This window comes from Olea europaea, chromosome 17 (assembly GCF_002742605.1).
Source record: "Olea europaea var. sylvestris chromosome 17, O_europaea_v1, whole genome shotgun sequence".
Taxonomy (NCBI): Eukaryota; Viridiplantae; Streptophyta; class Magnoliopsida; order Lamiales; family Oleaceae; genus Olea; species Olea europaea.
In genome coordinates, this window is record NC_036253.1 from 9,876,494 (window position 1) to 9,904,466 (window position 27,973).

General features: G+C 35.3%; 2 protein-coding genes and 1 long non-coding RNA gene across 5 annotated transcripts; 1 reads left to right on the top strand and 2 right to left on the bottom strand.

The window, feature by feature from the left end:
* The first annotated feature begins 9,040 nt into the window (after positions 1-9,040).
* On the top strand, positions 9,041-10,258 carry LOC111365611 (uncharacterized protein At3g28850). The gene has a single exon (XM_022986151.1). It carries the CDS (start codon positions 9,041-9,043, stop codon positions 10,256-10,258), a length of 1,218 nt encoding a protein of 405 aa, XP_022841919.1.
* Positions 10,259-14,227: 3,969 nt separating this feature from the next.
* Positions 14,228-27,810, bottom strand: LOC111366257 (heterogeneous nuclear ribonucleoprotein Q-like). 3 transcript variants are annotated; one of them, XM_022986984.1, is made up of 10 exons: positions 27,665-27,773; positions 24,531-24,581; positions 23,561-24,027; positions 23,365-23,481; positions 23,055-23,195; positions 22,756-22,929; positions 17,358-17,565; positions 17,092-17,270; positions 15,824-15,906; positions 14,228-14,707 (listed from the first exon to the last, which is right to left on the bottom strand). In XM_022986984.1, the coding sequence occupies exons 3-10, from the start codon at positions 23,993-23,995 to the stop codon at positions 14,557-14,559; spliced, it is 1,488 nt and encodes a 495-aa protein (XP_022842752.1). In that variant the 5' UTR covers positions 23,996-24,027; positions 24,531-24,581; positions 27,665-27,773; the 3' UTR covers positions 14,228-14,556. The 3 variants fall into 3 exon arrangements, with proteins under 3 accessions (XP_022842752.1, XP_022842749.1, XP_022842751.1); XM_022986981.1 differs by lacking the exon at positions 24,531-24,581 and having other exon boundaries at positions 27,665-27,810; XM_022986983.1 differs by lacking the exons at positions 24,531-24,581; positions 27,665-27,773 and having other exon boundaries at positions 23,561-24,518.
* LOC111366258 lies at positions 17,884-22,749 on the bottom strand. Its single transcript, XR_002697611.1, has 2 exons — positions 21,657-22,749; positions 17,884-21,552 (listed from the first exon to the last, which is right to left on the bottom strand). It is a non-coding gene; the product is annotated as an uncharacterized LOC111366258 (long non-coding RNA).
* Positions 27,811-27,973: the final 163 nt, after the last annotated feature.

Genomic DNA, 27,973 nt, shown 5'->3' on the forward strand with positions numbered 1-27,973 from the left:
GGATGTTTTGTGCTATTTTCAAAAGGTAAGAGAGTTTTCAGCAGCAATGGCAATAGTAAGGGTAGTTCTGTGCTATTTAGCCAATTTTCAATTTCCTCTCATCTTTTCATCTTAAATATTTTCTTTCATGTTCTTTGTCGAATTTTACTTCAAGACATTTTTTGTTTTTTATTCAATAGTTTTGCTTTATATTAACAAAAATTAATTGTACTCGAAGAGGTAATTGAGTGGAAATCTAAGTATTAGAAAGAGCAAATTTATATTCAGTAGACCGTGTGAAATAATTGAGATTCAATTTTATTTTATTTTTTTCACTGAAGAAAAAAATTTGTTAAAAGAACTTAAATTCTTTTGATTTCTCTTATTTCCTTTAACAGAAAACCATAAATAAGAAAATTGTAAGCTGTAAAAAAATCTTAAAAAATATCGGACCACCTAATACTAGGGACAAATAAGAGGTTTCTGTCAAAATAATTTTAAATTCGTGGATGTCTTTTGTCGTGACCTCATAATTTTTGAATAGTGTGTTGATAAGAAATGTGTGGTTAAAAAATAAGAAAATATTTTGAATTTGTATGTAATGTTATTTTATTGAAAAATGTATTATTGAAATGATGTTAAATGACTGTTTAAAAATGTATTTTTCCAAAGAATGGGCCTCAAACAAGGGCTGCATATTATTAATATCAAATATTTGAATTAGTATCTGATTTTTGTATAAACAAACTTTATATCTGATTTTTGAATTAGGATCTTTAAAAACCTGATTGGTGTAATTTTTACTTTTGTTTGTGATAAATTGGGTTTCGGTTTATACTCTTAGTGCTCCATTAAAGAAAAGGGAAAAAACATAATTTCAATACTTTTAAATATCTTATCTTACATTTAAACTAAATGGATCATGATCACAAATAACACGTAATTTATGGTTAAGGTCACATATTATTCACAAACACGAGGTCATAGTTACAAACACACAATCCGTAGCTCAAAATTATAAATTTAGTTGCAAATAAGTAATGATATATGTATATCATTGTGTACATAATAGTGTACAGATAGATGACATAGAAGAGAGGGAAAGATTATAATAATTGAGTTTCTTCTCTTTCCGTCTCTTTCCCTCTTTCTTTCTCTTCCACGTCGCCTATCCATATACCATTATATACAAAATAAATGTAATAACATCACTTGTAGCAAATTACATGTTATTATAGTTTCACAAATTATTTATTGGTGATAAATTACCAAAATAATTTTGATCACAATCACTCCTCACCTCTCCCCTACGCTACTACACACCGTTAGCACCACCCAAATCTTCGCCACCACTTATACCTCACATGTAGTCCGCAACCACCACGGTCCACATGCACGTCGCCACCTCCACACCATCAACTGATTTGTTACAAGTACAACTCCATCACTTTTGGCACTACCCAAGTCAGCCACCACCTCAAATCCACAATCATCACAACTATGGAGTAAGAGGTAACGATATCGGTGCTACACGCGTCATGATTTTGGGGCCACCGTCGAGAGAGATTGGGTTATTTGTTGCAACTGTCAAGATTTTGGCATCAGGTGTATTATCGAGGGATTGTGTTTAAATAGAATAGAGAGAAAATGAAGCTTAAAGTTTTCTACTACAGAGAGAAAAAGAGTAAAGAGAGAAATTGTTAAGAGAGAAATAGAGAAATGTCTTAAAGAAAGAAATTGTGTCTGCGTTAAGCTCGCCTTATAGAGGAAAAAAGAAGGATGAACATTAAAAAAAATGAAATTTTTAAAAAATATAGTTAAAAGTTGAAACGTAAGGATTAATAATTTTCTCTTAAAAAAATTAGACTAAACCATAGCTTATAATAAATTTGTTAAAAAAAAATCAAAAATCAGGAAGGTAAATCATATTTATATTTCCTTAATATATTATATTGTGCTGAGAAGTTAAGCAAATTGTTAAGAATTGTATATCGCTCCGAAATCACTTGTTAAAAATTAAAGACGAGAAATAAGAATGTGATATGAAAATTATATCAAATATGAACACAAAATTTATGTGAAAATTCAAGATCGAAAAAATCATGGTCAGAGACGAATAATTCACTAATAATCAATAATGGAGTATTATAAAGGACCTATCCGGACCAAACTAATACGTTAGACAATTGATCGATCTCAATATGTGTTGTACACCACATATTTATAACCAAATAAATCATAACAAACTAGGAAATATAAAACAATGAAGAGTCTAATATAAGGCGAAATCTTATTATAATAAGTAAAATAATAATGGAGCTTTGAGTTGAAATAAGAGAGTCCAAATCATCGTTTTGGATTTTCGTAGTCTTCTTCTCCTCCAAAGCAAAACAATCAAATCCAAATGTACCTTCAAAATAGAATTCAATTCACAACCCAATTCTAACGATACTTAAATTTAGAAAATATTATGGACTAACTTGGGATACTATCACGTCTAAAAATACAGCAATCAATTATTATTTTAATGGTTTCTCTCACCTCCCACAGTTTTCCATTTTCAAAATTACAACATCAGTCACGTGAATGTGATCAAGTTTCTCGCACCTCCCACAACCTTTGACTTTGTCCGATATTATAACATTAATGTAATCTTTTTTAGCTTTCAAAGTCCCAATATGTTCATCAATTAATTGACACATGAAGCTTATGTGACTAAGATATTTTATTCTCTTTATTTGTGATCAATAAATTTATGTGTCTGTCACATGTTTTGATAAATTATTATAATTTATAATTTTGTGATTATGATGTAATCTATATGTGAACATTTTAGCTTTTTTAGTGAGAATTATGACTTAATTTGTTTATTGTGACCTTTATATAAAAAAATTTAAGAGTATGTGACCTATTATGTTATATAAATGTGACCTATGAGTTTGTGTAACTATAACCAATTGTGTTATATAATTATGACATGAGCATATGTAGTCACGTGACTTATAAGTTCGTTTGACTGTGACCTGTAATGTTATTTAATTGTGTCCTAAGCATATGTATGTGACCTATACAAATGTGTGATTATGATCTAAGTATGTGATCGCTGAGAATTGAAAATGTTGTGATCAAGTTCCCAGCCACCTTAATTGAACCTTGCGGGTGGCGCATGGTTCCATTGTTGTTGGGATATCTAGGTAAAAACTAAAATCAATCAGACGCAGAACGGCGGACGATGATCTTGATTCCGACTCTTATGACCTCAGCAACGGCTCTTGTGAAGAAGATGCATCTAACTCCTCCTCATAAATTCTACCTGGGATTGATCGAAGCAATAGCGAATCTGATCATCACCATTGAACAAATATGTATATATAGAAACAGAAGGCGTGGGTAAGATGAAAAGAATTTGGCCACATTGAATATATGTACTGATAGACGTGTGGGGTGGAGTAGGGTAGATGTGGGAGTAGTGGGGTATATATAGGTTTTCATATTAAAAAATTATAATTAATACCTGATTTCTGAAAAAATAAATAATAATCAATTTTAAGAACCGTGTTTTGCTTAAATTTCTGTTTAATTTTCCTTCTTATAAATGTGGCAGACATTTATGTTTTCACGAATAATAATTAATTTAAATTTGTTATCAATATTTCAGTTTATATTTTCTTGAATGTCTGTAAGTTTTTACTATGATGTGAAGAGAGAAAGATCATCCTTCATTTTCAGAATTCTTTTTCTCATTTCACTTTTCGGTCACACTTTATAAATTTTTTGACCTTCACTAATTCACCTAATTTAGTTTGCATTTATATTCACGTCACAATTTTCATAGCCCAATCAATGTGTGAGAGAGAGAGAGAGAGAGAGAGCTCACATTTTCTCTCTAATCATATAACACTAGTCACATTTGAATCTTGTCGAGTACGAGACACGTCAACGCCAAATCATTTTTTTATGTATTCGTCCCATTTTCAAAGAAAAGTCACAAAGACAAATATATTACATCCCATAGGGGTACAGACAATGGACATCACAAATATAGTTCATAAAAGAGACATGGACGCTTATTCAAGGCCACAAATAAAATTTATGCAAACGACGTAGGAGATTTACACATTGAAGGTCATTAAGGTCCTGTTTGATGGCCATTATTTGAGATTACGATGTTTTGAATATTGAATTTTTTGGAGAATATATGGTTAAAGTAGTCGAGAAAAATTTAATGCATAGAATATTTTATTGTGTAGATGTTTGGCTGAAAATGAGGGGCTAAGTCTAGCGTGCAATTTTACTTGTCACATGACAATAGTACTGGATCTCTATACTAAACAGTTATCCATATTTATCTATATTGGTCATAACACAAGGAAGATAAACAATGTCAATCCGATCGTATAATCCCTTTGTTATAGAGATGAGTACGGAGAGAGAATAACTACTTCGCTAAAAGATGAAATATGAAGAGAGTTAAATTATACTGTTGGACTTCATGTACATAATGATTTATATACACATGATGTGATAAGATACAATTTGATTAAAATTTCTTCAACAAAAAAAAAAAAAAAAAAAATCTTCTCGACTTTTTGACACCTTGTCTATATATAAACCATTATATACAAGTAACATTATTCTAAATTATACGTGTGCGTATCATGTTTTGTTTTGGTACATTCATCAATTTTGATCACATTTATTATCTTATATAAATATATTATTATTATTTTTAAAAATTGTAAATTATGACACGGTTCTGAAAAATTGTCAAAATTTAATATTTGTGAACGCGTAAACTTAAATGATTATAATAACGAAATTTTCTTGCTCGATCATTTCATCACACGAGTGAGATAAAGATAATGACGCCCCCCGAGGCACAGCTCAACTGGTGAATTAATTAACATTGGCTAGCTTCCAGCGGCAGGGTGGAGAGTTCGATTCCTGGTGGGAACCTGCGGCCAAAAATTTGGTATGAAGCAATCACTGTGGAGAAGGGTCTCTTGTGCGCAGAAGTGTACAGTCAATGGGGGGAACCTGTGATCCAGTTGAGGCATAACCCGCGATTTACCCCCTCCAAAGTTCTAGGGGCATGGNTGCCGAAAGTTCCCTTTTTCAAGAAATTTTTTTCAAATGGTTCGGCTGCCATTTTTTCTCTTCTCCGGTTGATGATGTCTTCTAGTAGAAATAAAATTGTTTTTCGAAATGTTGTTGCCTTTTCTCTTTTGGTAGAACATTGTCGCCTGAAAATTGAAAAATTTCCGGTGACCTTTAGGTATATGATATAACATGGTTAACGTAGCATTTCCCATGGACGGCACCAATCTATTGACCTCCAAAAATGGTTCCAATAGATTCTCTAACATTGTCCCCTCGAAACCTGTGCACGTAACACCCCGACAAGAGGCAAAGGCGACCGGACAAAAAAAGGTCCGATGACCGTTTGCACTCCGGCGATCAAGTCAACGGCCAGATGAAAATAGATATATAGAGTGCAATAGTATGGATATGGAGATTTGGCTAGAGAATGTAAAACATACCTTGATTGTGTGAGTTAAATCCATATATATAGAGAAATGGATGTGAAGCAGGCCAAACGGGTTAGTGGGCCTAAGTCTGAGCCCAATACGAGGTTAGCAAAATAATAGGTGCTTCGGCTAGACTTCTTAGGGCCTCGACTGCGCCTCGACTGGCCTTGTCAGAGCCTCGACTTTGGGACCCAACACTAATGGACCTGGCTCAGGTCCAATAAAATGACCCAATATGAAGTGATAATTTATAGGCATAACAAGATACATACAATATAGTTTTTAATTTAAAAATTGTTGGGTTCCAGCGGCAGGGTGGAGAGTTCGATTCCGAGTGGGACCCTGCGGCCAAAAAAATTGGTATGGAGCAATTACTGTGGAGGAGGGTCTCTTGTGAGCAGAAGTGTACGGTCAATGGGGGGAACCTGTGATCTAATTGAGGCATATCCAACGATTTACCCCCTCCAAGGTTCTAGGGGCATGGGTCTTGGAGGTTCAGGATTTAGTCTGGTGTAAGTTGGGATACCTAGATATCAAATAAAAAAAAAATTGTTGAATACATTATTTTTATTTTACTTTAGAAAGTTTAATTATTTTTAATAGAAAGATAATTATTGGTCGAAAAATAGACCAAGCCAGTCAACTACATCGACTCGGGTCGGTTCAAATCGGTATGACACAGGTAATTAGTTTGATTTGATTTTTTTTAAACAAAATCATAGTAGATCGGTTCATTTACGGTTTGAAATCTCAAACCGTTAGTTAATCAAACCAACCCAACAGTCCAACACACTTACATGTTTCCCTTCCTCTTCTTCTTCTTCATTTTTTTTTTTTTTTTTAATTTTAAAAAAAAAAATCAAAACCAAAAGGTATTTTTAATCTCATAACCTCCAATCTATGAAGCTACCGATGAGTAATAGTATTAGAAATTTCCTTTCACAAACTCATTATACTATACTTAACATTTTTTTTACTCAAACAGTCAGACTACATAATACATAAAAAATAACAAAAATCTTAAGTTTTCTATTGATCTGATTCTATTATCCTAATTTTATTTGTTGGTCAATAGTTCTTGTAATATAAAATTATTTAGTTATTTTAGTTCTTGTAATTTAAGTGGACCCAAAACTTGAACAATTTTTTTAAAAAAATAAATAAATTCAATTTGGACTAAAAGTCCAAACCGACTAGCCGAATTGAATCAAAACAAATCGATTCGGTTCGTTTAAAGAGTTAGAGGAGGTTGGTTTGGATTGAAATTCCCCCAAATTGACTAATTTGATTTTTGTTTCGAGTTGGAGTCGAAACCAACCAAACCGCACCCTAGCCCACTCATTCATATCTTACTTTATTAAAATGAAAACTCGACTTGCTAGTGACATGAGCCTCCCTTCCCTTGGAGAAAAAATTTGGTGCGACGGTCCGAGACAGCCTCACCTCACCATTTGACGATTGTACCATATAAGATAGTGTGACCGTCCCATAAAAGTATGTCTCCTTGTTACCGTTGGCAATGTAGTTGAACAGAGGTGACAAGGTGCAATGGATGGTAGTTGTGGGAATTTTTATTTATTTATTCTTTCCCCTTTTCTCTTGTTCAATTTTTTTATTAATATTTATTATTTATGTTTAGAGCTCAAAGAGGAAATTTGTCGTCTCACTTGTAGTGGGTTTGTTTGATTTTATTTTTTATGAGAAATATCATTTTTTTTTTTATCAAAATTCTTACTTTTAAATTGTTTGATTGACCTTTTTTTCCAAAATTTTTTTTTTTCAAAAGTTGATCACGTGACAATATTTTTCTCAAAAATGAAGAAAATATTTTTTTACAAGCCGGGAGATAAGTTTTTATTTTCTAGGTTATTTACATTTTTCAAAAAAATCAACTTTATGAAAAAATACAATATTCTTAGGTTAAAAATTAAGCCAATTAAACACATTCAATTGAAAATTTTCATACAAATAAGTTTTAGACAATTCAATTATCTAAAATTTATTTCTCTGTTCATGGAAGTTCTATCCTTGAAATCAAACGCTACCTTGGTGTAATTCCCATTTTGATGGAAACTATCGGGAAATATCAATTTACTTTGAAAAATAAATGTTGGAAACATAAATACTGAAAACCTTTTACATTCAGCATCAGTGCTTAGTTTATACTAAGCACCATAGTTAGGTGGCACACTACAATAGGTTGTGTAATAATTAGTTTTAAAATTAATTATTATCTTTCTCCACCTATTGTAATGTGCAACGTCACTTGGTACTTAGTGTAAACTAAACATCGATGCTTAGAAAATCATGAATGTACTTTTTTTTTTTTTTTTTAGATTGTAAATGATCAACAATTAATGTGTCGAGTAAATGATATGAAGCCCTTATTTGGTGGGTATAAAAATTAAATTTTTAGTAATTTTTGATAAAAATTGATGAAATTTATTGTTGAAAAATTATGAATTTCATCAAATATGTGGTTAAAAACTATTGTTAATATTGACTTATATTAAAATCTAAATTTTAATTACTACCAAACAAGGACAATGTGATTGGATCTATTAATGTAGGTACACCTAGATTGTTGACTATCCGTAATCTCGATAAATAGTATTACTCTACTAATACTCCATTCCAATTGTTGTAATTAACTTAAACTGACATGATTGGCCTTTTCTCGAAATATGATGATCGATTTACTATGTAATCGTGTTTTATAAGTCAAATATTAATTTACTATTTAAAAGAAAGTCTTGAAACCTTTATTCCTATTGTAGTAATTAAGAGGGTGTTTGGTGGGGATTAATATTAGATTTTTTAGTAGATTGTGAAAGAAGTTTTTGAAATATATTGTTGAAAAATTGTAATACTCGTGAAATGTATGATTAATATTGATTGTTTGATTTAGATTTAGACTTAGATTAAAATCAAAATTTAATGCAAACCAAACAGGCTCTTAATTATACCAACATCATCAATATTTTTTGAAATAAAAGAAAATGAGTCAAACATTAATGTCCCTTTTCAAAGAAATTTGAGTCTAATATCGTAGAAAATATGTAGTTGTCATTTATCTTTTATCTTTCTTAAAAAAAGTTGTGCCATTCGTGTCTTTTCAAAGAAATTCGTGTTTATAATGGGTCTAATATCATAGGAAAAATGTAGTCGTCGTTTATCTTTTATCTTTCTTAAAAATAATAATAATAATAAATTGTGTCATTAGTCTCTAATCCATTAACATAGTGGCAATTTTGTCCCCAATTAGATTTTTAACGTAGTGCCCTATCCTGTAAGTTTATGTGCGTAGTTAGTCTTTTCCATCGTATTGACAAAAATTCAAATTATAAATGTTTAGGGGGGCTTTTATAAATAACAAAAAGATTCGGGGCTTCTTACAAAATTTTACTGATGTCTCATTCGAATTTTCCGACCGTTGTGTCCGTTGTACATTGTAACAGTTAAAACTTTTGAAAATCCTTTGAAAACAGAGACGAAAAAACATCAAGTTTGGCAAATTACCTCTACGAACTTCAATGGGCTGTGCTTCATCAAGACTGATAAGGAAAGGAATCAAGCGAGAAAATCGATATGAAAAAGGAGATTATGCAAACCATGTAGTGTCCCTCACTTCAAGCACCTATGGCGTTCTCAAACTTGACAAAGAAATTCATCAGCTACATCAAGAAAAGCAGAAACAAGAAGTTCTAAGGAACATAAAAGAAGCTGTGGTTGAAATGAAGAAATCACCACCTCGAGAAGAGCCTTCGGAGATTATAAATGCCTGGGAGATTATGGAAGGGCTAGAAGAAGAAGGTCCGGGTTCTGTTCGATCCAAGAAGAGCCCAAAATCAAGAATTCTTCTCGATGGAAGAAGCCCCTTAAAGATCTTGAATCAAATGGGTACTCCACATACTACTCCCAGAAAGTTTAAGAAATTTGGAGGAAAAGAGAATAAGGAAAGAGTTGTGGGATCAACAGAAAATAGCCCAAAAACAGGTTTGAAAGAATGTGATAAGTTGAGGGAGAGTTCAAGGAAACCTTCACCAAGATTGTGGGCTTCAATAAAGGGAAGTCCGAATGCTTCGAAAACTAACAGTGTAAAGGTTGATTCTGGAGTGGTTTCATCTCGAAGGAGTTTAGGCCCGCTGTTTAATCCAGAACTATTTGCGTCATTAGAAAAAGAAGTGTCTAAAGGGGAAGAAAAGGTGAAGAAGCTGGTTTTACCGATATCCACTACGCCAAAATGGAAAAGTTTCCGTGATTCAGAGTCCATTCTTGAATCATTCGACCAAAAATGCCCACCAGGTGGTGAAAATGAAGTTATCGTATACACTACCACATTGAGGGGCATTAGGAAGACCTTTAAGGATTGTAACAGGGCTCGATCAATCATCGAATCACATAATGTTCGAATGTTTGAGCGTGATATATCGATGCACTCAGGATTCAAGGAAGAACTAAGAGGTCTAATTGGTACAAAAGATGTTAAAGTACCATTAGTGTTTGTCAAGGGAAGGTTGATTGGTGGGGCTGATGAGTTGGCAAAGTTGGATGAGGAGGGTAAATTGGAAATTTTGTTTAACGGGATCCCACGGGCGGCTGCCAAGTGTCGCAGATGTGGCGGGGCCCGGTTCTTGATGTGTATGATGTGCAATGGCAGCTGTAAGGTATTGGATGAGGAAGGAAAGAAGAGTGTCAGGTGTAGTGAATGCAATGAGAATGGGTTGATTCAGTGTTCATTGTGTTGTTAATAATGTAAGTTAGTATGCTTTGAGTAGTTCGGATGAAATTTTCTTTTGATGTTGTTCGATTTCAATTCTTTACTAGTGAAGATTGAATTCGGGACTTCCGTTACAGAAATCGGATTCTAAAATGGATTTAGGTCCCCTATCGAGTAGGGCAAGTGCAATTATTTGAACTCCATGTTGGTTATTTGTTCCATTATTGTCCTATTTATTTGGTTTTGGTTTTTGTTGTCTTGTTTTTGAAATTCCATTGACCATTTGATGTTTTGGAATGAATGATAAACGCAGTACATCATTTGAAGTTTTGTGTTTGTCTTTAAGCCCAATATATGCCAGAAGAAACAGAACATATGTAGCATTCTTAACTTTCCTATATGATTTTCAAATTTCTTTTTCTATTACTAAACTTACTGTTAAGGTAAGTTTAAAATTAATTTCTGAAAAGTGACTTTTAAAGAAAATAAGTGCTAATAATGAAAAGTTGAGAACTAAATGCAAAGAAAAAAAAATTAGAAACATAAATACGACGATGAGCAAAGGTTGAGAATCTTTGGCGAAATTAAAATTGGTAAAACAAAAAAAAGTTGTGGTGTTAATATAAACATCTATTCATATTCGTTGACAAACATTGTTAACTTGTAAGTGCATCTCCAATTTATCTCATGGATTGTAATCTATGCAGGATCTAAATAGAAAGACTTCCGATTTACTTTAATGCATAATGAATGGACAGTTTTGTTCAAATTCGATCTTTGATAGATTTCTTCTATAATTCCAATTCCGTCTCTAATGTATATTAATAGAAGAGAGAAAATACAATAATTAGTAAAAAGAGAAAACGAAAAATGTAAAATTATGATTACTCACTCCATCTAGAAAGCCTCTACAACAAAATGTCCTTTTAAATATATCTACATTTTTTTTTTTTTACTGTGTCAGCTGACATTACCTAGCATTTTGCATTTCTTTTATAGAATTTGCATATATAACTTATGTGGCAACCTTTTTAGTATAAGAATAATGTTATTGAATTAAATGTTCAACACTCACTGAACTTTGGCATATGTCATGCCTACTCATCAAACTTTCAATGTTTTCTAGTAGCCATTCAACTTTAAGTTTTTGCACTCCATCACTCACTAGATTTCTTCGTCTCTCATTCAGTCCACGAGGATGACGGAATTCCTACGTGGCGGTTAAATCCTTCCAAATGTAAAATGAAATGCCTATGTGTTCACCATACCATTAAATTTTGGTTTTTCAGCCCAAACACGCCTTATCCTTGTGAAAAAAAAAATCCTCTTCAGAATGGGGAAAATACTAAGAATGTGTTTGATTGCAAGCGTAAAATTTACATGGAAAGGGAATAAATTTTAGGCAATTCAATTGCCTGGAACTTATTTGCATAAAAATTATCAATTAAATGTATTTAATTGATTTAATTTTCAACTTAAAAAATATTATATTTGTCCATTTTTTTATTTGTGTGTAGATAAAAGAGAGTGGATAGATGAGAGTGAGTGTATTCACTGAAAAATAAAATCAAAACCCTCTTAAAGAAAATATTTTCCTTAATTTTAAAGAAAATATTTTCCTTTAAGGAAAATATGGTCATATAACCAAAAGTATGAAAATATTTTTCATGGAAAAAAAGTCAATCAAACAACACAAAAGTAAAAACTTGGATGGAAAATATTGACAATCAAATGCACGATAACAAAAATCGTGTGGAAAATCAAAAATCCCCAAAATCATTTGTAACCCTAACCCCCCAAATCCATTCTACCTCTCCGAGCTTGACGAGAGGGCTGCTCAAAAGGTGGAGAACGCCCTCTATAAAAAGCCATTTTCCCTAGCACCTAGAGGGTAAAGCAGCAGCAATGAAAATTGTAGAAAATGCGGGTGGTGGCGATTGATAATCATTCTGCCACTGCACAAGGGTGTGGTGGTGGTTGACAATCAAACAGTACAAAAGTAAAAATTTGTATGAAAAATATTGACAATTAAATGCATCATAACAAAAATCATGTGGGAAATCAAGAATCCCCAAAATCATTTGTAACCCTAACCCCCCAAATCCATTCTACCTCTCCAAGCTTGACGAGAGGGCTGCTCAAGAGGTGGAGAACGCTCTCTATAAAACTGCCATTTTCCCCAACACCTAGAGGATAAAGCAACAGCGATGAAAATTGTAAAAAATGCAGGTTTGGTGGCGGTTAATAATGCCACCACACAAGGGTGATGGCGGTTGACAATCAAACAGCATAAAAATAAAAATTTGTATGAAAAATATTGACAATCAAATGCACTGTAACAAAATCGTGTGGGAAATCAAGAATCCCCAAAATCATTTGTAACCCTAGCCGCCCAAATCCATTCTACCTCTACAAGCTTGACGAGAGGGTTGCTCAAGAGGTGGAGAATGCCCTCTATAAAACAACCATTTTCCCTAGCACCTAGAGGGTAAAGCAGCAGCGATGAAAACTGTAGAAAATGCGGGTGTGGTGGAGGTTGATAATCATTCTGCCTTCCAAGGAGGAGAGATCAACGTCAACAGAAGAATTCTTGGAGTTGCGACCCAGAATTATGGAGTAAATCTGCATGTATTACTCAAAGTCGTTTTTTACAGCTTTGTGAACCTCCACGTCGCTGTTCCCATTTTCTGGATTTTCTCTCATACGGATTCAAAGCTTCTATTGGGAAATTTGAAAATGTGCAACTTAAGAAATGTGTATAGAATTGGCTCCAGCAAACCTTTAATTTATTATTTTTCTTTGAAGAAAACCTTTAAATTATTGGGAATTAAGAAAACCTTCAAATCGACGACAAGGAATTCTATTTTCTATTGCCCGTTCGGAGTAAGCATCATCATGGTGCTCAGAATCAGTAGTTAGTGAATTTAGTGAATCAGCAGTTAAGGAATTCAATTTTATGCTTCCCCCATTTTGAGGGGGTTTTCATTTTACGAGGTAGGGTGTGTTTGGGTTGAAAATCAAGATTTGATGACATGGAGACCACAGAGACATTTTTATTTTACATTTGTATGAATTTGATTGCCATGTAAGAATTCCATTATCCACGTGGATAGAATGAGAAACTGAAAACATCCAATGAGTGATAGAGTGCAAAAATTTAAAGTTGATTATAAAATTTGGTGAGTAAATTGTGATGTATGCCAAAGTTCATTGAGTGTTAAAACATTTTACTCAATGTTATCTAATGCCATTGGCGCTATATTACCATTTTATGTGGTATCCAAGTAATGTGACGTCTTAAATGTGAGTGTTTGTTTGGTAAGAATTTGGTTAATTGATTTTTTTATTATTAGAAATAAAGTGGATCCTACCCATGAAAGAAGAATTCAAAAACGACAATTAGAATAATGAAATAACAATCAAAAAATTGATTTTAATTGACTTAAAATCTGTACCAAACAAGTTCTAATTCATTTCTCTATTTTTACGATGGTGTATCAATTAATAGCATTTACATTCTGCCCAGATTGATGCTTAGCGTCGTTGTGCTAAACGGTATCACTCCCTATGCGATCCACGTTAAAACTGAAAATGCTGTTAGCACCATGTAATGACATTTATTGCCCTCATTACACCTATGTTTGACTTATGTTTATCATCAATCAAATTACCTTCCATAATCTATTTCGTAAAACCCACAAGTAACACCAGCGTTTCATCAACTCATTTTTATCGATTTATAATTTATATTGTTTAACAACACTTCTCAAACATATTCTTAAGAATGTTAATCAGGTAACTAGGATTGTCACCTCATTCTCATCAAATTCTCTTCTATCCCGTTAATGAAGCAAAATTAATTACACCATTGGCAATCCCAAGAAATCAAGATGACTAATGACATCATTCGAGTTAAAATTTACCATCCAAAATTAGCTGTCCCTTACCATCTACCAATGATTTATTAACATATCATTTTACACCCATTTAAAAGCACAAGTGGCGAAAAATCAGATATATTAATTTAAAATGATGTATCAATGAATTATTGGATGAACAAGTTGACAACCAATTTTGGACAACAAATCTCAACTCAAAGTCTCAAGCCTCTTACATAACTAATACATCCAGTGCGACATTTGTTTTCTTGTGTATACAGCATAATCAGACGGAGTTCCCACGGCCAAAACAGTTATCACAAACTAGAAGCCTAGATGCATAAATAGTATTTTCATAGGTTAACATTTCCTGTAAGATTGTCATTTTCACTGTTACAATACACAACACTGGAAGTTAATACACACGAGACCATTCCCTGACAGTGCAGGATTAATATGGGTTGTAACGACTACGTCCACGCCCATTATCACTGCCAGTGCCACGTCTTCCACCACTCGAGCTTCCTCCACCACCACCACCACCACTTCGGCCACCTCTTTGTTGCGGTGGTGGTGTTTGTGGTTGTACTCCCTGCTGTTGCCTAAAGAAAAAATAAAGCATTCTGCATCAGTAACATGAAGCAGAAGACTTAAAAACAGGTAGCCAGTTCATACGTCTCTGCAAGAGATGATTATTTCATACATAGAAAGTTAGATACGTAGTGCCCCTTACTTTAACGCATTTACAATGTTTTTTTGTATCTGGATTACAGGAGAATGGGAACCAAAAGCAGAAACAGACTGGGATCCCAAATTTGGGAAGATGCGTAAACGATAGCAAGCGACAGGATTGAATAACTCAGAAATTCAATAAAATATGGTAGATTTCCTTATATTTCTACCTGTCCTAACCAAGAAAAATGGACAATAATTATCCCTTGATGTCCTTCCTTTCTGTTTCTCCCGATTTAATTCCATTCACAAAAACAATGCACTTGGGTCATCAAATAAACGATGTTTCAAACACAGATAAACTAGAATCAGAAAAATTCTCCTTTTACAATTCATACTCAAAGATCCATGCTAAAATCAAGGTGGAAGCGCATTTTTTGACACAAGGCATTCCCAAAGCATTGTTTGTAAGGAAAAGGTCACAATGAATAGAAAGAAATTCAAATGACTGGTGTATCAAATAAGGATAGCACAACACGAGTAATTACCATGAATGCAAAATCCGAGATTCCTGCCTCATTTTCAACTAAATTAAATAGTGGATGTAATTTTCATCATGCATCTCAATGTTCTTAATCCTTGTGTGTGGGCCTACTTGAACAAATTTTACAAACAACTTGTAGTATCTTATTGCTGTGACAGACCTTGGGAAATTTCACTTCTACTTTTCATTAAGTTTCAGCCTTCAAGTTATTTAAGTAGATTTCAGAATAAAAGTATATATCAAAATGCAAGTAGACATTTAAGTGCTCATTTGAAACTGACTTTTTCAAAATCCCCCCCAAAAAAAAAAAAAAAAAAAAAACATTTTCAATCATACATTTCCAAAAAATAAATAAATACATAAAAATCATTTCATGTTCCCCCATAACTTCTTATTACTTTTTCACCGCACATTCTCCAAAAAGAACTGCTTTTCAAAAAATCACTCCGACACAAGCACTAAATCTGGGAATAAATAAATAATATATATATATTATACTTACAGGACGTATCCAATCCGGCCATCGGGTAAAAGCATTGGCATCATAGCCATGCCCGGCGTACCTCCTCTTCCATATATTAGTGGCTGCAAAGACAATGCACAGTCAACAGGACATGAAACAGATAATTGCTCTATCGTCATCATTACAACATTAGACAATTATAATGGCAGAGGTTGCATGTAGTAATTATTACAGTGTATAATAAAGAAACAAGGTCAAAACTACAAAATTTCTGCCTCAACTTCGAACATTCAACAAATATGATATTTTAGCCCACGAAAAGAACGTGCATTATTTTGGTGGTTCTTGTTGGTGAAAAAGTGAATGTTAGCAGCAGTAACATGATTTGCCCATTTTTTCTTTTTGGGTTAAAATTTTAAAGTACAAGACTGGCCAGAATCCATGTGTACAGATTAAGAATGCGTATGACTGCATGATTTTAAATTTTATCAGGCCATTTTGATGAATGTAGCAAAAGTAAACATGACATCTTTTGGATCCGATATCACATTATTTGATGCAAGAAATTTTCCTAGAAGATGACCATTGGATATAAAAATGTTCCTAGGAGTGTCAATTTGACTCGTCAGTTCGTGCGTGCCATGGCTCGGCCCAAAAAAAGCCCGAGCCAGCCCATCTAGAGGCTTGGTAGAAACTAGCTGAGAAATGGGACTCGGGCTCATGTGGCTCAACAAGCCACACGGACCAGCTCGTGTCACGGGCTATTTTCGGCCCGACCCTTTAATAAAAATGATAAAGGGCAGCGTGTTGCTGCCTTTTAAAGGCAGCAGCTGAGCAGGCTCGGCTCGGGCAAAAAAAAAAGCTCGAACCATTTTTACTTAAGCTGAGCCCAAGCCTCATTTGGCTCACGAGCCGGTTTGGCTCTACTCGGCTCATTAACAAGACTAAATGTTCCACAACAATTTGGAATACTCAATTCTTTTATACATTATACTATTTCGAGGTAATCTGTTTACACGATACAGCCTCTGATATTTAGGCATTCGACTGCCCATACTTCAACGAGTCCAATTATTTATGGAAGAAATATTAAATACTGATTATTGCAATAGCTATGCCATGATAGGAGATCTGCATGCATAGGAAAGAAGAAAACATGGAACATGGCCAGAGAGGCAATGCCGGGGTAGGAAGGATGGAGAATGAAGAAACATGGATACTTCGTTCTAAAACAGTACAGACATTAATAAAAAAAAAAAAAAATTGTCAAGTGGGAAAGAAAAAACATAATATTGCAAGAATCTTACTTGAGCAAAGTTCGCACCAGCATATCCTGCACCAATAGCCCCATAGGGAGGTGGTCCAACCAAACCATATCCAACACGAGGTGGGTAAGTTGGAAGTATAGGTGCCTTCTGAGAATTTGGTCCCCCAGAAGACTTCTGCTCTGCCTGTGGCTTTGCGAGTGAGCACTCCAGAACTTGTCCTGTCAAACGTGTAACTCAGGATAAGGGAAAACAGGTGTCATCTCTCATTGGCTAGACTACAAGTAGTAAGTGAAATATGGGAATACCATTTAGCTCATATTTCTCAGTGTTCTTTAGAGCCTTCATGGCACTGGACCTTTCTGCAAAGTGAACAAAACCATATCTACTCTTTTCATGCCCTGGTTTTGCAGGAGGAAGAACCACTTTTGTAATTTTTCCATGATGTTCAAACAACTCTTTAAGCTGATCTTGAGTTGTGTCTTTAGGCAAGTTCTTCACATACACAGCCTTAACCTGCATGTTGAGAAGTGCTCAAATTTTTTAATGACTTTTATCAACTTTCTACAAACTAATTTTCAAAAGTAACGCTATTCAACACCAGTAATGTCAAGCACCAGCCTAGGTGGCAACTGCGTGACATTAAATAATAGATTCATTTAAATGTAACGTCACATGATTCATTTAATTGAGCAAGTGTGGCCACTTAGATTGATGCTTGATAGCATTATTCAATTTTCAAGTACTCAAGTGGCACACATCACGGTGTCCTTATCAAATGCGTTAAGTGAAATTCGCCACCACTTTCTATTTTCATTGGGAAAGTTTTAAGTGCATTGGGAAAATTGTAAGTGCATTCAGCATGTTTATTCTAATTTATCAGACAGATTCTTAAGTTTCAAATTTTGTAGCTTGTTGATAACCTTGCTTATCCATTCAAAAACTCCCTTAAACCTCGTGGCTTGCACATGACCTAAGATAATCATTGAAGATATTTTTACCTCAATTTTAATTGAAAAAAAAATAAAGGAAAATGATAAATTAGAAAAGAAGGGAAAAGAACCCATCTTCCTCCCCCCACCCCCATCATCTGTTCACTTTCGCCCTTCCTTTCCTAAATGATAAGTGGTATTCCAATCCCAAAACCTTCTCTCACCACCCCCAACCCTCTCCCCTCTCGTCACCCCTGATCATCCAAACTGAGTCATCATCCAAAAGCTGATTGCAAAAAATATAGATGAGACTTAGAATTTTGGTTACTGTTTTTGAAATATCTCATCAACAGGATCTAAGAATTTGTTTTCTTCTTCCGCATCACTAAGAATGTAAGATTTAAAATGATTTTTTCTTGCCTGGGAAATTTCATTATGAATATTTTCAATTTCAAACCTAAATTGGGATATCACCTTTTTAGCAAGACTAGTACTTGTGGGTGGCATTTGGGTGCCTCTCCAAAACTCATTTTGGGTGGAGCCTGAAGCAAAATTGGCAACTTACAGGGAGAAATGGGGATACCAACTTAAGAGCATAAGTGCAAGAAAATTACCTGTATAAATCAAAGGCAGAGGTGGCCTGAGAAAAAATAAGACCAGACCTGAATTTGGTATGACACCGGATCATCCAGCAGTACAGTGAACATAATCAGGTAGGGGCATGATTTCAGAGGAAAGGGTTAGGGCGGTGAGAGCAGTGATCAGTGACTGTAATCATGAGAAAACAATGCCATATGCACCTGCTGGATCTTAGGAATATGCACACAATTATGAGGCCACCATATCCCCCTTCTGGGCCTTAAAGACTTAGCATTTTGAATTTAAAATAGTTCTATCTAATTAGGATTCAGATACCTTTCTCATTAGAATGCACCTATTGGATCTTATGATTTCTCAGGACCAAGATGTCTCTGATAGACCTCCCATTCGATTCACCTACTCTAGAAGTATCCAGAAGCAGGAATAAGGGGCGGTCTGGGAAGTAATTGAATTGGGTAGTTAGTTACATGAAGTTTATAAATAGAAGTATAGCGAACAGGGGAGGCAGGCAATTTTTAAGAGAGAGAGGAGTTAGTTTGAGAGTCACAGCCTCCCACAGTCTGTTATCCTTCTTTTAGCGTAATCTTTTTTTCTGCTACTCTATATTTTCCAAATAGAATCCGATCAAATTGGTATCAGAGCAGTTCATTCCTGATGGCACAAAGGAAAATAGAAGGCAGAGTGGAAGTCATGGAAAGAGAAATGAAGGATTTAAGGTCAGAAATGCAACGGTTGCAGGGCCTGGAAATATCTGTGGAGCACCTCACTCAGAGCATGATCAAGATAATGCAATCAATGGAGGAAACCCAGAAATCTTTGGCAGCTCTTATTCTTCCAAAGGTAGCCATGAATAGAGTTACGGACCAAGATAGATCTGGAAGTGTTTCTGAGGTTCAGTTACTACCTAATGTTCACAAGGGACCCATGGGAGATCAACAGGAGTGAGATCGAGGCAAACAGATTGATAAAACAGGGGAAACTGGGAAATATCAAGAGGGAAACAACTGGAGACAAATAAGGAAGTTCAAAATACCAATACTTTGTGGAGGTAACTCAAGACAGGTCGTTAATATTCTGCAAGAATCTGTTGTCAGGGGCTGATATTTCTGAGAAGTTTTCAGCATGGAAATCAGAGGAATTCGAGAAAGATTACAAACGGGACTCTGAGATTTCAACAACTTATGTGCAGACTTCCACGGAGCAGATAAGAATGAGGCAAGGACACGCAGTGAAAGAAGACGATGATCAGCTATTCATATCTGTTATTGCAGATCTTGATGATGAAGGAGGTGGGTAGGGCTTGTTTAATGGGCAATTCAAAAGAAGTTGTTATTAATTTTAGTGGGTTTGGACTCTGGTAGAAATATGGCCCAACAAGTGAACTCTAAAGTTTTACTAAATAGAAACCCAAGAGATTTGGACCTGAATAAAGAAAATGAAAATGGCCCAACAACAACTATTTACACCAAATTACTCCAGTTCAAAGTTCTAGTTGCGCAAATCAGCTGCAATCAAAGGGAAAACAATTTGATTCTCGCGTGTAATGTGTACACAACACCATTGGGCATCGATGCAGAACAAAAGTGAATTATGAGATATGAGAAATAGACTGGAAAATTGATAATATTGGAATTGGATGTCTTGGTGGCGGCAAAGGTGCAAGAATTTTTAACACCAACAACAGAGCAGAGATTGATTGTTCTGTGTCTGAGCTTCAATCGAAGAATTTGCTGCAGGATATATTTTTCCCCTCACCATGGACAGTCGAAGGAGAAAGATCCTTGAACCAATCTCAAGCTCTAGAATCAATGTTGAAGGAGTATTTAGATTCTAAATTGGTGAATGGAGATATTGGGATGGTTAAACCCAATTGGCTGACCCAAACTAGGGAGTTGAGCCACTTGGTAGGCAATTCAATGTTGTCAATCTACCACAATCTACCATCTAAAATACAGAATTCCTTCACGTTGCTTTGCGGGGCAATACAGCAAACGAAACGATTATACCATAAATGGAGGGAGAAGAATCCAATCAAGCATAACAATAAAAGTAAGGGGCTGCAACGTTTGGTGGTCAATAACAAATCTGGTGGAAAAGAGGACAAAGTGAAAGAATCAGAATTAGAGGAAGTCCAAGGAGGGAATGAGGCAGCTAAGATTCAAGGGGAATTTGTGAGATTATTGAAGTCCAATAATGTTAGGAGTTTGATTGGGGATCCATCCTTATAATGCCTCAGGGGTCGCCTCAGTTTTTGTGAAAGAAATGGTAAAACTTGGAATTCCACGTTCCATTGTGTCGGATGGGGATAAAGTGCTTCTCTATCATTTCTGGAAGGAATTATTCAGATTGCAAGGGACTTACTTAGGCTGAAGCACGGCCTATCAACCGCTAATGGGTTGGCAGATGAAGGTAGTAAATCGGTTTGTAGAGGAATACTTATGGAGTTTCACTTATGACAAACCGCGAGACTGCTACAAGTGGTCACCTTGGGCTGAATATTGGTATAATACGACCTTCCACGCTTCAACGAACGCTACTCTATTTCGAGCGGTTTATGGACGAGATCCCCCTCCATTAATCCAGTATGGCATTAAACAGACATCCATGTCCATTGTGGAGCAGTAGTTGATGGACAGGGACTCCATTTTGGAAGAATTGAAAGCTCACCTCATTAGAGCTCAAGTGAAAATGGAGGTGATTGCAGACAGACATCGAAGAAACGTCCAATTTAACGAAGGCAAACTCGTTATGTAAAGTTACGGCCTTACCGTCTCTGTTCATTGGCAAAGAAACCAAATGGGAAACTGGGACCTCGATACTTCGGCCCTTTCAAAATCATCAAACATATACGGCCAGTGGCTTATCATCTAGAGCTGCCTCCAATAATTCATCCCGTATTACACGTATCCCAACGTAAGAAAGCACAGGGAGCAGCAGTGCCCCAACCTGCAGATTCCCCCACATTTGGATGCTACATTGGAATGGATTGTGGAGCATGATCAGGTCCTGGAAGCGCGTCCAGCAGGGAGAGGACAAGGATCAGGAAAGAAGTATTGATCAAATTGAAGGGGTTACCAGTGTTTTAGGCTTCGTAGGAGTCAGCCAAGTCCATCATCCAGCACTTCCCTGACTTCCACCTTGAGGGCAAGGTGGTTTTGGAAAATGGGGGTATTGATAGACCTCCCATTCGATTCACCTACTCTAGAAGGATCCAGAAGCAGGAATAAGGGGCACTCTGAGAAGTAATTGAATTGGGTAGTTAGTTACAAGAAGTTAATAAATAAAGTAGAGGGAACAGGGAAGGCAGGCAATTTCTTAGAGAGAGGAGTTAGTTTGAGAGTCACAACCTCCCACAGGCATCTGTTATCCTTCTTTTAGTGTAATCGTTTTCTCTTCTATTCTATATTTTCCAAATAAAATCCTATCAGTCTCCTCTCTCCCATAAATATTTGGGCAATTTGAATTTGAATTTGTCCACTTTAATTCGTTATCAACTTTTGAATTGTATTCAGATCCATTATTATATATATTGAAATCAATGGGAGGAACAAGGAAATGTGAGAGGGAGGACAGTATTTGCCAAAGTTCTCTTTCTTAATTTTGGGAAACAGGGGGGACAGGTTTACCAAAACTACCCATAAAAACAACCTCATGAGAGCTGTGTAAGGTTTTAAGGGTACTTTTACACAGAAACCATCAGGAATATAAGAGCATCTAAGATAATATTTTTCAATTTATTAAGAAATTCCTAATTTCTGACATTTCTTGTCTAGTTTGGGAATCAATATATTATAACAAAATGTTTAGTCAATGTCAAAAAAAAATAGAATTCCAGAATGAACCTTCTGTTTCCCAAAGAACAATGTATAACTCTCCTATATGTGTAGCATACATACATGCTAAGGTGGGAAGATGTTACAAATTGTTAAACACAAGATATCATAGAAAAATTATGCCTCTTCTAAGAACATACAGCAAATAATAAAGCATATAAACAGAATCGTCAAATAGACCAGCATTTTAGGTATGAGAAGAAAATCAGAATGATTTTACATGTCAAAACTATTAAATGTGACCAACTGAGATTCTCCAAAATCAGTACATGATGGCATCAATTGACTACTCAAGATGAAGGAAACCGAAACTACAGAAGAAATGAACCTAGAACAATAACCTGGGAATTAGATGTAGATTCTGCATTTTTTGGATCAGCCCAACTGACCGTTGGAGCATTATCATCCAGCTTAAATTTTGAATCTGACATCTTCTGCCTCGAATACTCTGCACAAGCATGGTTGTAGTACTCGATGAATACAAATCCTCGATTCCTACTTGAATTCTGTGGGTCCTGGAAAATATATAAACATGTTACCTTTATTTGGCAAATAAGGAAAAGAGAGGTACTAAATTTTTAGTATTGGAAGATGCAACAGCTAGATGCATCACAACACTGAGATCTAATGGCAGCCTGACCTTCAAAAGTTCCACGGAGATAACTCCAGGACCTACTTTGTTCACAATCTTTTTGATGTCTTCCTCTCCCCAGTTCTTAGGAATATTACCAATGAACAACTTATGCTTTGCTTGAGATGTAGAGCACTTCAACTTTTTCCCCTGAAAACAAAGAAACAAATAGATGCAATAACGTAATACACAAACAAGAAAGATAGTGCAAAAGAGGTATTTTTCATTTAGATATCACACAGGAAAACTAGTTAATAAATTATTGGAAAAACTAAGCAAACAAGACCTCTTTCTTCTTAGAGGTAGATAATGCGTTTACCTTCAATTCAGTATTATTAAGCTCCTTGATGGCCTTAGAAGCCAATTCCTTTGTCCTGAATGTTACAAAAGCATACCCCTTATTTTCATTCGAGTCCTTTCCCTTCATTATCCTGACCTGTCATTTACATGAACAAGGTACGTAAGCTATACAATCAAATAATTAACCTGGAACATAAGAAGAAGGTTTAAGTTACCTCCATAACCTCGCCAATTGATTCACAGAAGTGCCTCAGGTCATCTTCAGAAGTATCCTGAGAAATACCACCAAGGTAAACCTCCGAACCATGAGGAGGAAGCGCAAGAAGCTCAGCATGCCTTTTTAATGCATCCACTTCCTGCTCGGAATTTTTCATATCTTGATCACCATCTGGATCCTTTTGAGCACCAGCTCCATTGGCATCACTTTCCTCCTCTTCCTCCTCTTCCTCCACCTCCACCTCCTCCTCTTCCTCCACTTCTTCCATTTCTTCCTCTTCTACTTCCTCCTCCACTTCTTCATATTCAACCTCTTCCTCCGCTATCTCCTCCATTTCATTATCTATGCCAAGTTCAGCCTGATCTTCAATCTCAATAGACTTCTCAGGTTCAACTGATTCAGCAGCTGCAGCACTTGCCCTTGTCCTTGGCATCTTATATAAGTAGATAAGCTTCTACTGCAACTCTGAGGGAAGCACAGAAGCCGGAAGCATTTGCAAAAGAAAGAAGAATGATATGGACAGATGGAAACAAAATGGAAGGCCAAAAGGAGTTCTAGAGTAAGAATCTTGATTGAATTGGTTCCAGTAGGTATGGCTCCAAGGACTTCAACCAAACAAGGGATGACAAAATATAGTACAAACAGAATCAGGCAAACGAGAGAATTATGAATGACAATCCAGAGGACCATGATGCTCAACAGGTAGAATGAATTTTCAGAATTTAGATACTGATTGATGCCAAAAAATGGCCAAACTTTAGTCAAATTACTGTCAAGAGCAATGCATTCAAAACCAAAAAGAAAGGAAAAGGGAGCAAATAATAAGAAATGAGAAACAGAAAATAAGAATATGAATATTACAATAGGGTAAAAATTTATGCAGCAGGTCAGGCCAAACAACAGATAATGGAAACTAGAGATTATCTCTAGTCAACAAAAAGATAATGGTTTGGTAATTAAGAACCAACCACAAAAGATTAATTGGAAGTCCAGAATACATGTCCCAATCTGTTACTTCCCTGCAGTCAGCCGATGCACGGGAACTGTGAATGAACTCATTAATAAGCAATGTCAATTACATTTCATAAGACCCATTGCGAAGCCATTTCTTTTATCATAGAGTTGTAGAACACGAACCAATTGAGTCATGTGTTCACACAAACAGGAGTCTCATGCAAAATAAAGACATGTATATAACAAATGAGAGTCCTTGCAGAACCATCACGCACTTTTCTTCTTGCGGTTCTACTCCTACTTGTTAAATGTCAAGTGAACTGTCGACGTACTGGGGAAGGTTTAGTTGGCCAATTAGTTTCTGTTCCTCATCATTTCATACCCAGTATAACATTTGTAAGCAGCATCACTGTGAATTTGTCGTGACTGGAGATCTTTTGCAGCATTATTGGTCCACGATGCACGGAAGTGTTTCTGATACAACACAAGTTAGACACGCCGACACGTGATTTTTCAAAATACTACTGACAAGACATGTTGTCGCCATGTTAATTAAAAAAATTAATTAATTATTATTTTTATTTTTTTTAATTTTTTTTTAAGCATTTTTTCTAGTTATGCAGTGTAAAGCAACTAAAATATTGATACTTTGAAAGTTAGCTGCCCTATTTTTCAAATTTAGTTGGCCAATTAGTTTCTGTTCCTCATCATTTCATACCCAGTATAACATTTGTAAGCAGCATCACTGTGAATTTGTCGTGACTGGAGATCTTTTGCAGCATTATTGGTCCACGATGCACGGAAGTGCTTCTGATACAACACAAGTTAGACACGCCGACACGTGATTTTTCAAAATACTACTGACAAGACATGTTGTCGCCATGTTAATTAAAAAAATTAATTAATTATTATTTTTATTTTTTTTTATTTTTTTTAAGCATTTTTTCTAGTTATGCAGTGTAAAGCAACTAAAATATTGATACTTTGAAAGTTAGCTGCCCTATTTTTCAAAAATATAAAATGGGCTATTGCTTCAGCCCTTAAGGATGCAATGATAATTTTTAGTTAAGCCCCGTTTGGGCCCCATTACATTACATTTCATTTTTCTCTCCCCTATTTTCAACTACACAATCTTTTATAAAATAATATTACATATAAATCGAAAATTTTTCCTTCTTTTTCAACAACTCATTTTTCAAAAAAAATAAATAAATAAAATAAAATAAAAAGGAACACTATTCCACCCATTTTCATTTTAAAAAATGGGGGCCAAATGGGAGGCGAATCTTATATTGGTTAAAAAGATTGCATCCTTACAAGGAATAAAAAGGTTAAATCAATTTATTCCCTCCAACCACACATTCACACAATAAAATATTTTGCACATGGACCAAAAACAAGGGCTTAATAAGGCGTGTCTGTGTGTTTGTCTTCCAAAAAGGAAACGTCGCTTCTCTCCAACATATAAACAAGTAGATTAGCCTTTTAATAATGGTAAATCAACTAGGGTTCCCCCTAAATAAGCACGCATTTAATAAGAGAGAAAGCTTCTTACTTTACAAAACACAAAAGTCGATTTGGTTCTGCAACTAGGGTTTCTTTTGCCATTAGCACCGTTCAAAGTGATAAAAATGAAAACAGCCCAACAATGCCCGGAGGTCGCAATATTACACGCTTGAAATGAAAAGGCACTATAATAGGCTAGGTTAATTTATCACTTTTTACCGGTTCTCTGAAATACTTTTTTTTTTTTTTTTTAAATAGGGATTCTCGTACATATTCACGGCGTGTCAGGAACTTTTAGTCCGGTGGTAGAAAATCAGGGAAAATGTTGGACGAGCGAACCAGCATCTTCGACACATGTCAATCGCATCTATGTTACAGACACCGACTCGCTGGCACTGGAAATGTGTCAGTGCTTCCCAATTATCAGGCAACAGTACAAGAAGTAGCTGTTATGCAGCGGGTGTAGGGTTTCAATTATGGCGCTCAATGTGGAGACGAGGAATTTTGTGATGATGAGTTGCTGGGAACTTGTTTGTGTAGCGGAGATGGTAACTGGTAGTGAGGTGAAGGAATTGGGGAGGTTGGAGGTGGACATAAAGAAAGCATATAATGACTTTAATCGAAACGGGATGAAAATTCTGCTTAGCATAGACGCGTACAAAACCAGCAACTTGTAAAGCTAACACATATGAGATGCTTAATCCCACATTAATCTCCCTCGACCAAATATCAATGGTTCCAACACAGTAAAATACAGGATGCGAAGCGCTCAGGTAGAAGAAAGTCACAAGGATGCCTATGATTTGCAATTTCTAAACACCAATTCTATAGCTCAAAACTTCAGCAAATCAAGAAACGATATGAGCATCACTAATTGTCTCCACCTCTCCAAGTCTGCCTCATTTTAGTAGTTCAGACAGTTTCTTCATCAGACAACCATGCATGACCAACAATCTATTTTTATTTTTCTTGATGTGAGAATGCTTAACTCATATTGATATATTTCCAATTATTAGGAGGAAACCAAATCAACCTCCAACATATGTCCAACCATATCAATATTCAATAGTTTACCCAAAAAAAATCTAACATTAACTCAACACAATTTTCATTCCATGCACTCGGTACATGTGAAAACTCCTCATGGTGAACAGTGGCACAACTCCATGCTATGCACCCATTTTACCCATGATATCAAGCCACATGACATTTCCAGCGATTGAATTCCAAACTGAACTCGTACATAAATTCAGAAAATGACCTCAAATTTAGTATTTAGCTATACAGTCTTAAAACAAGTAGGCAAAAATATACCATTTGCCTGCACAAGAAACTCCTGCGTCTAACTTATTTATCTTTCCCACTGGGGTCTAAATTCAGAATATCCACAGATGATAATCATACAAACCCGTTTGATGAGATAGAACGTAAACCAAATTAGCTTTGTAATACACGAAGAATTCAAATATTAAAATCGAATCATCAATTAAAACGGACGAAAGTGAAATTATCAAACTGCAATCAAACAGCAGCAACTAAATTTGAAAGATTCAGAATGAACAAGAATGCACACACATAACATACACTCGCACGGGTAAATAGAGACACATCTATATACATAAAGCAAAATGAAATGAATTACCGAAGCTTGAAAACTTTCTTTCTTTCGAGCTTAGGCAACGGGGTTCTTCGAAATCGCACCGCAATTGTTTGGGTTGTGCGTAATATATCAAGCCCTAGGGAAAATGACCACAGTGGGGGTATTTTTCTTTCTTTAATGACGGATTTGTCCCCCGACACCTGAAGAAGGTAAATGGTGTGGCGGATTATTTTATGTAACTCCAAGTGGTAAATTCCGAATGTACAGCGTCTATTGTCTGGGCAAAACCATAAGGTACATTTTTTTGATTTACTATTTTAAAATTGATTTCAATTTTCAATTTTGCAAAAC

Excerpts from the sequence above, each read along its gene's own strand:
- LOC111366257 (XM_022986981.1), bottom strand. The coding sequence starts at position 23,995 with ATGCCAAGGACAAGGGCAAGTGCTGCAGCTGCTGAATCAGTTGAACCT. Across the intron at positions 17,271-17,357 it reads TGAGAAATATGAGCTAAATG|GACAAGTTCTGGAGTGCTCA; the intron begins GTATTCCCATAT and ends CACGTTTGACAG. Across the intron at positions 14,708-15,823 it reads GGCCGGATTGGATACGTCCT|GCAACAGCAGGGAGTACAAC; the intron begins GTAAGTATAATA and ends TTTTTTCTTTAG.
- LOC111365611 (XM_022986151.1), top strand. The coding sequence starts at position 9,041 with ATGGGCTGTGCTTCATCAAGACTGATAAGGAAAGGAATCAAGCGAGAA.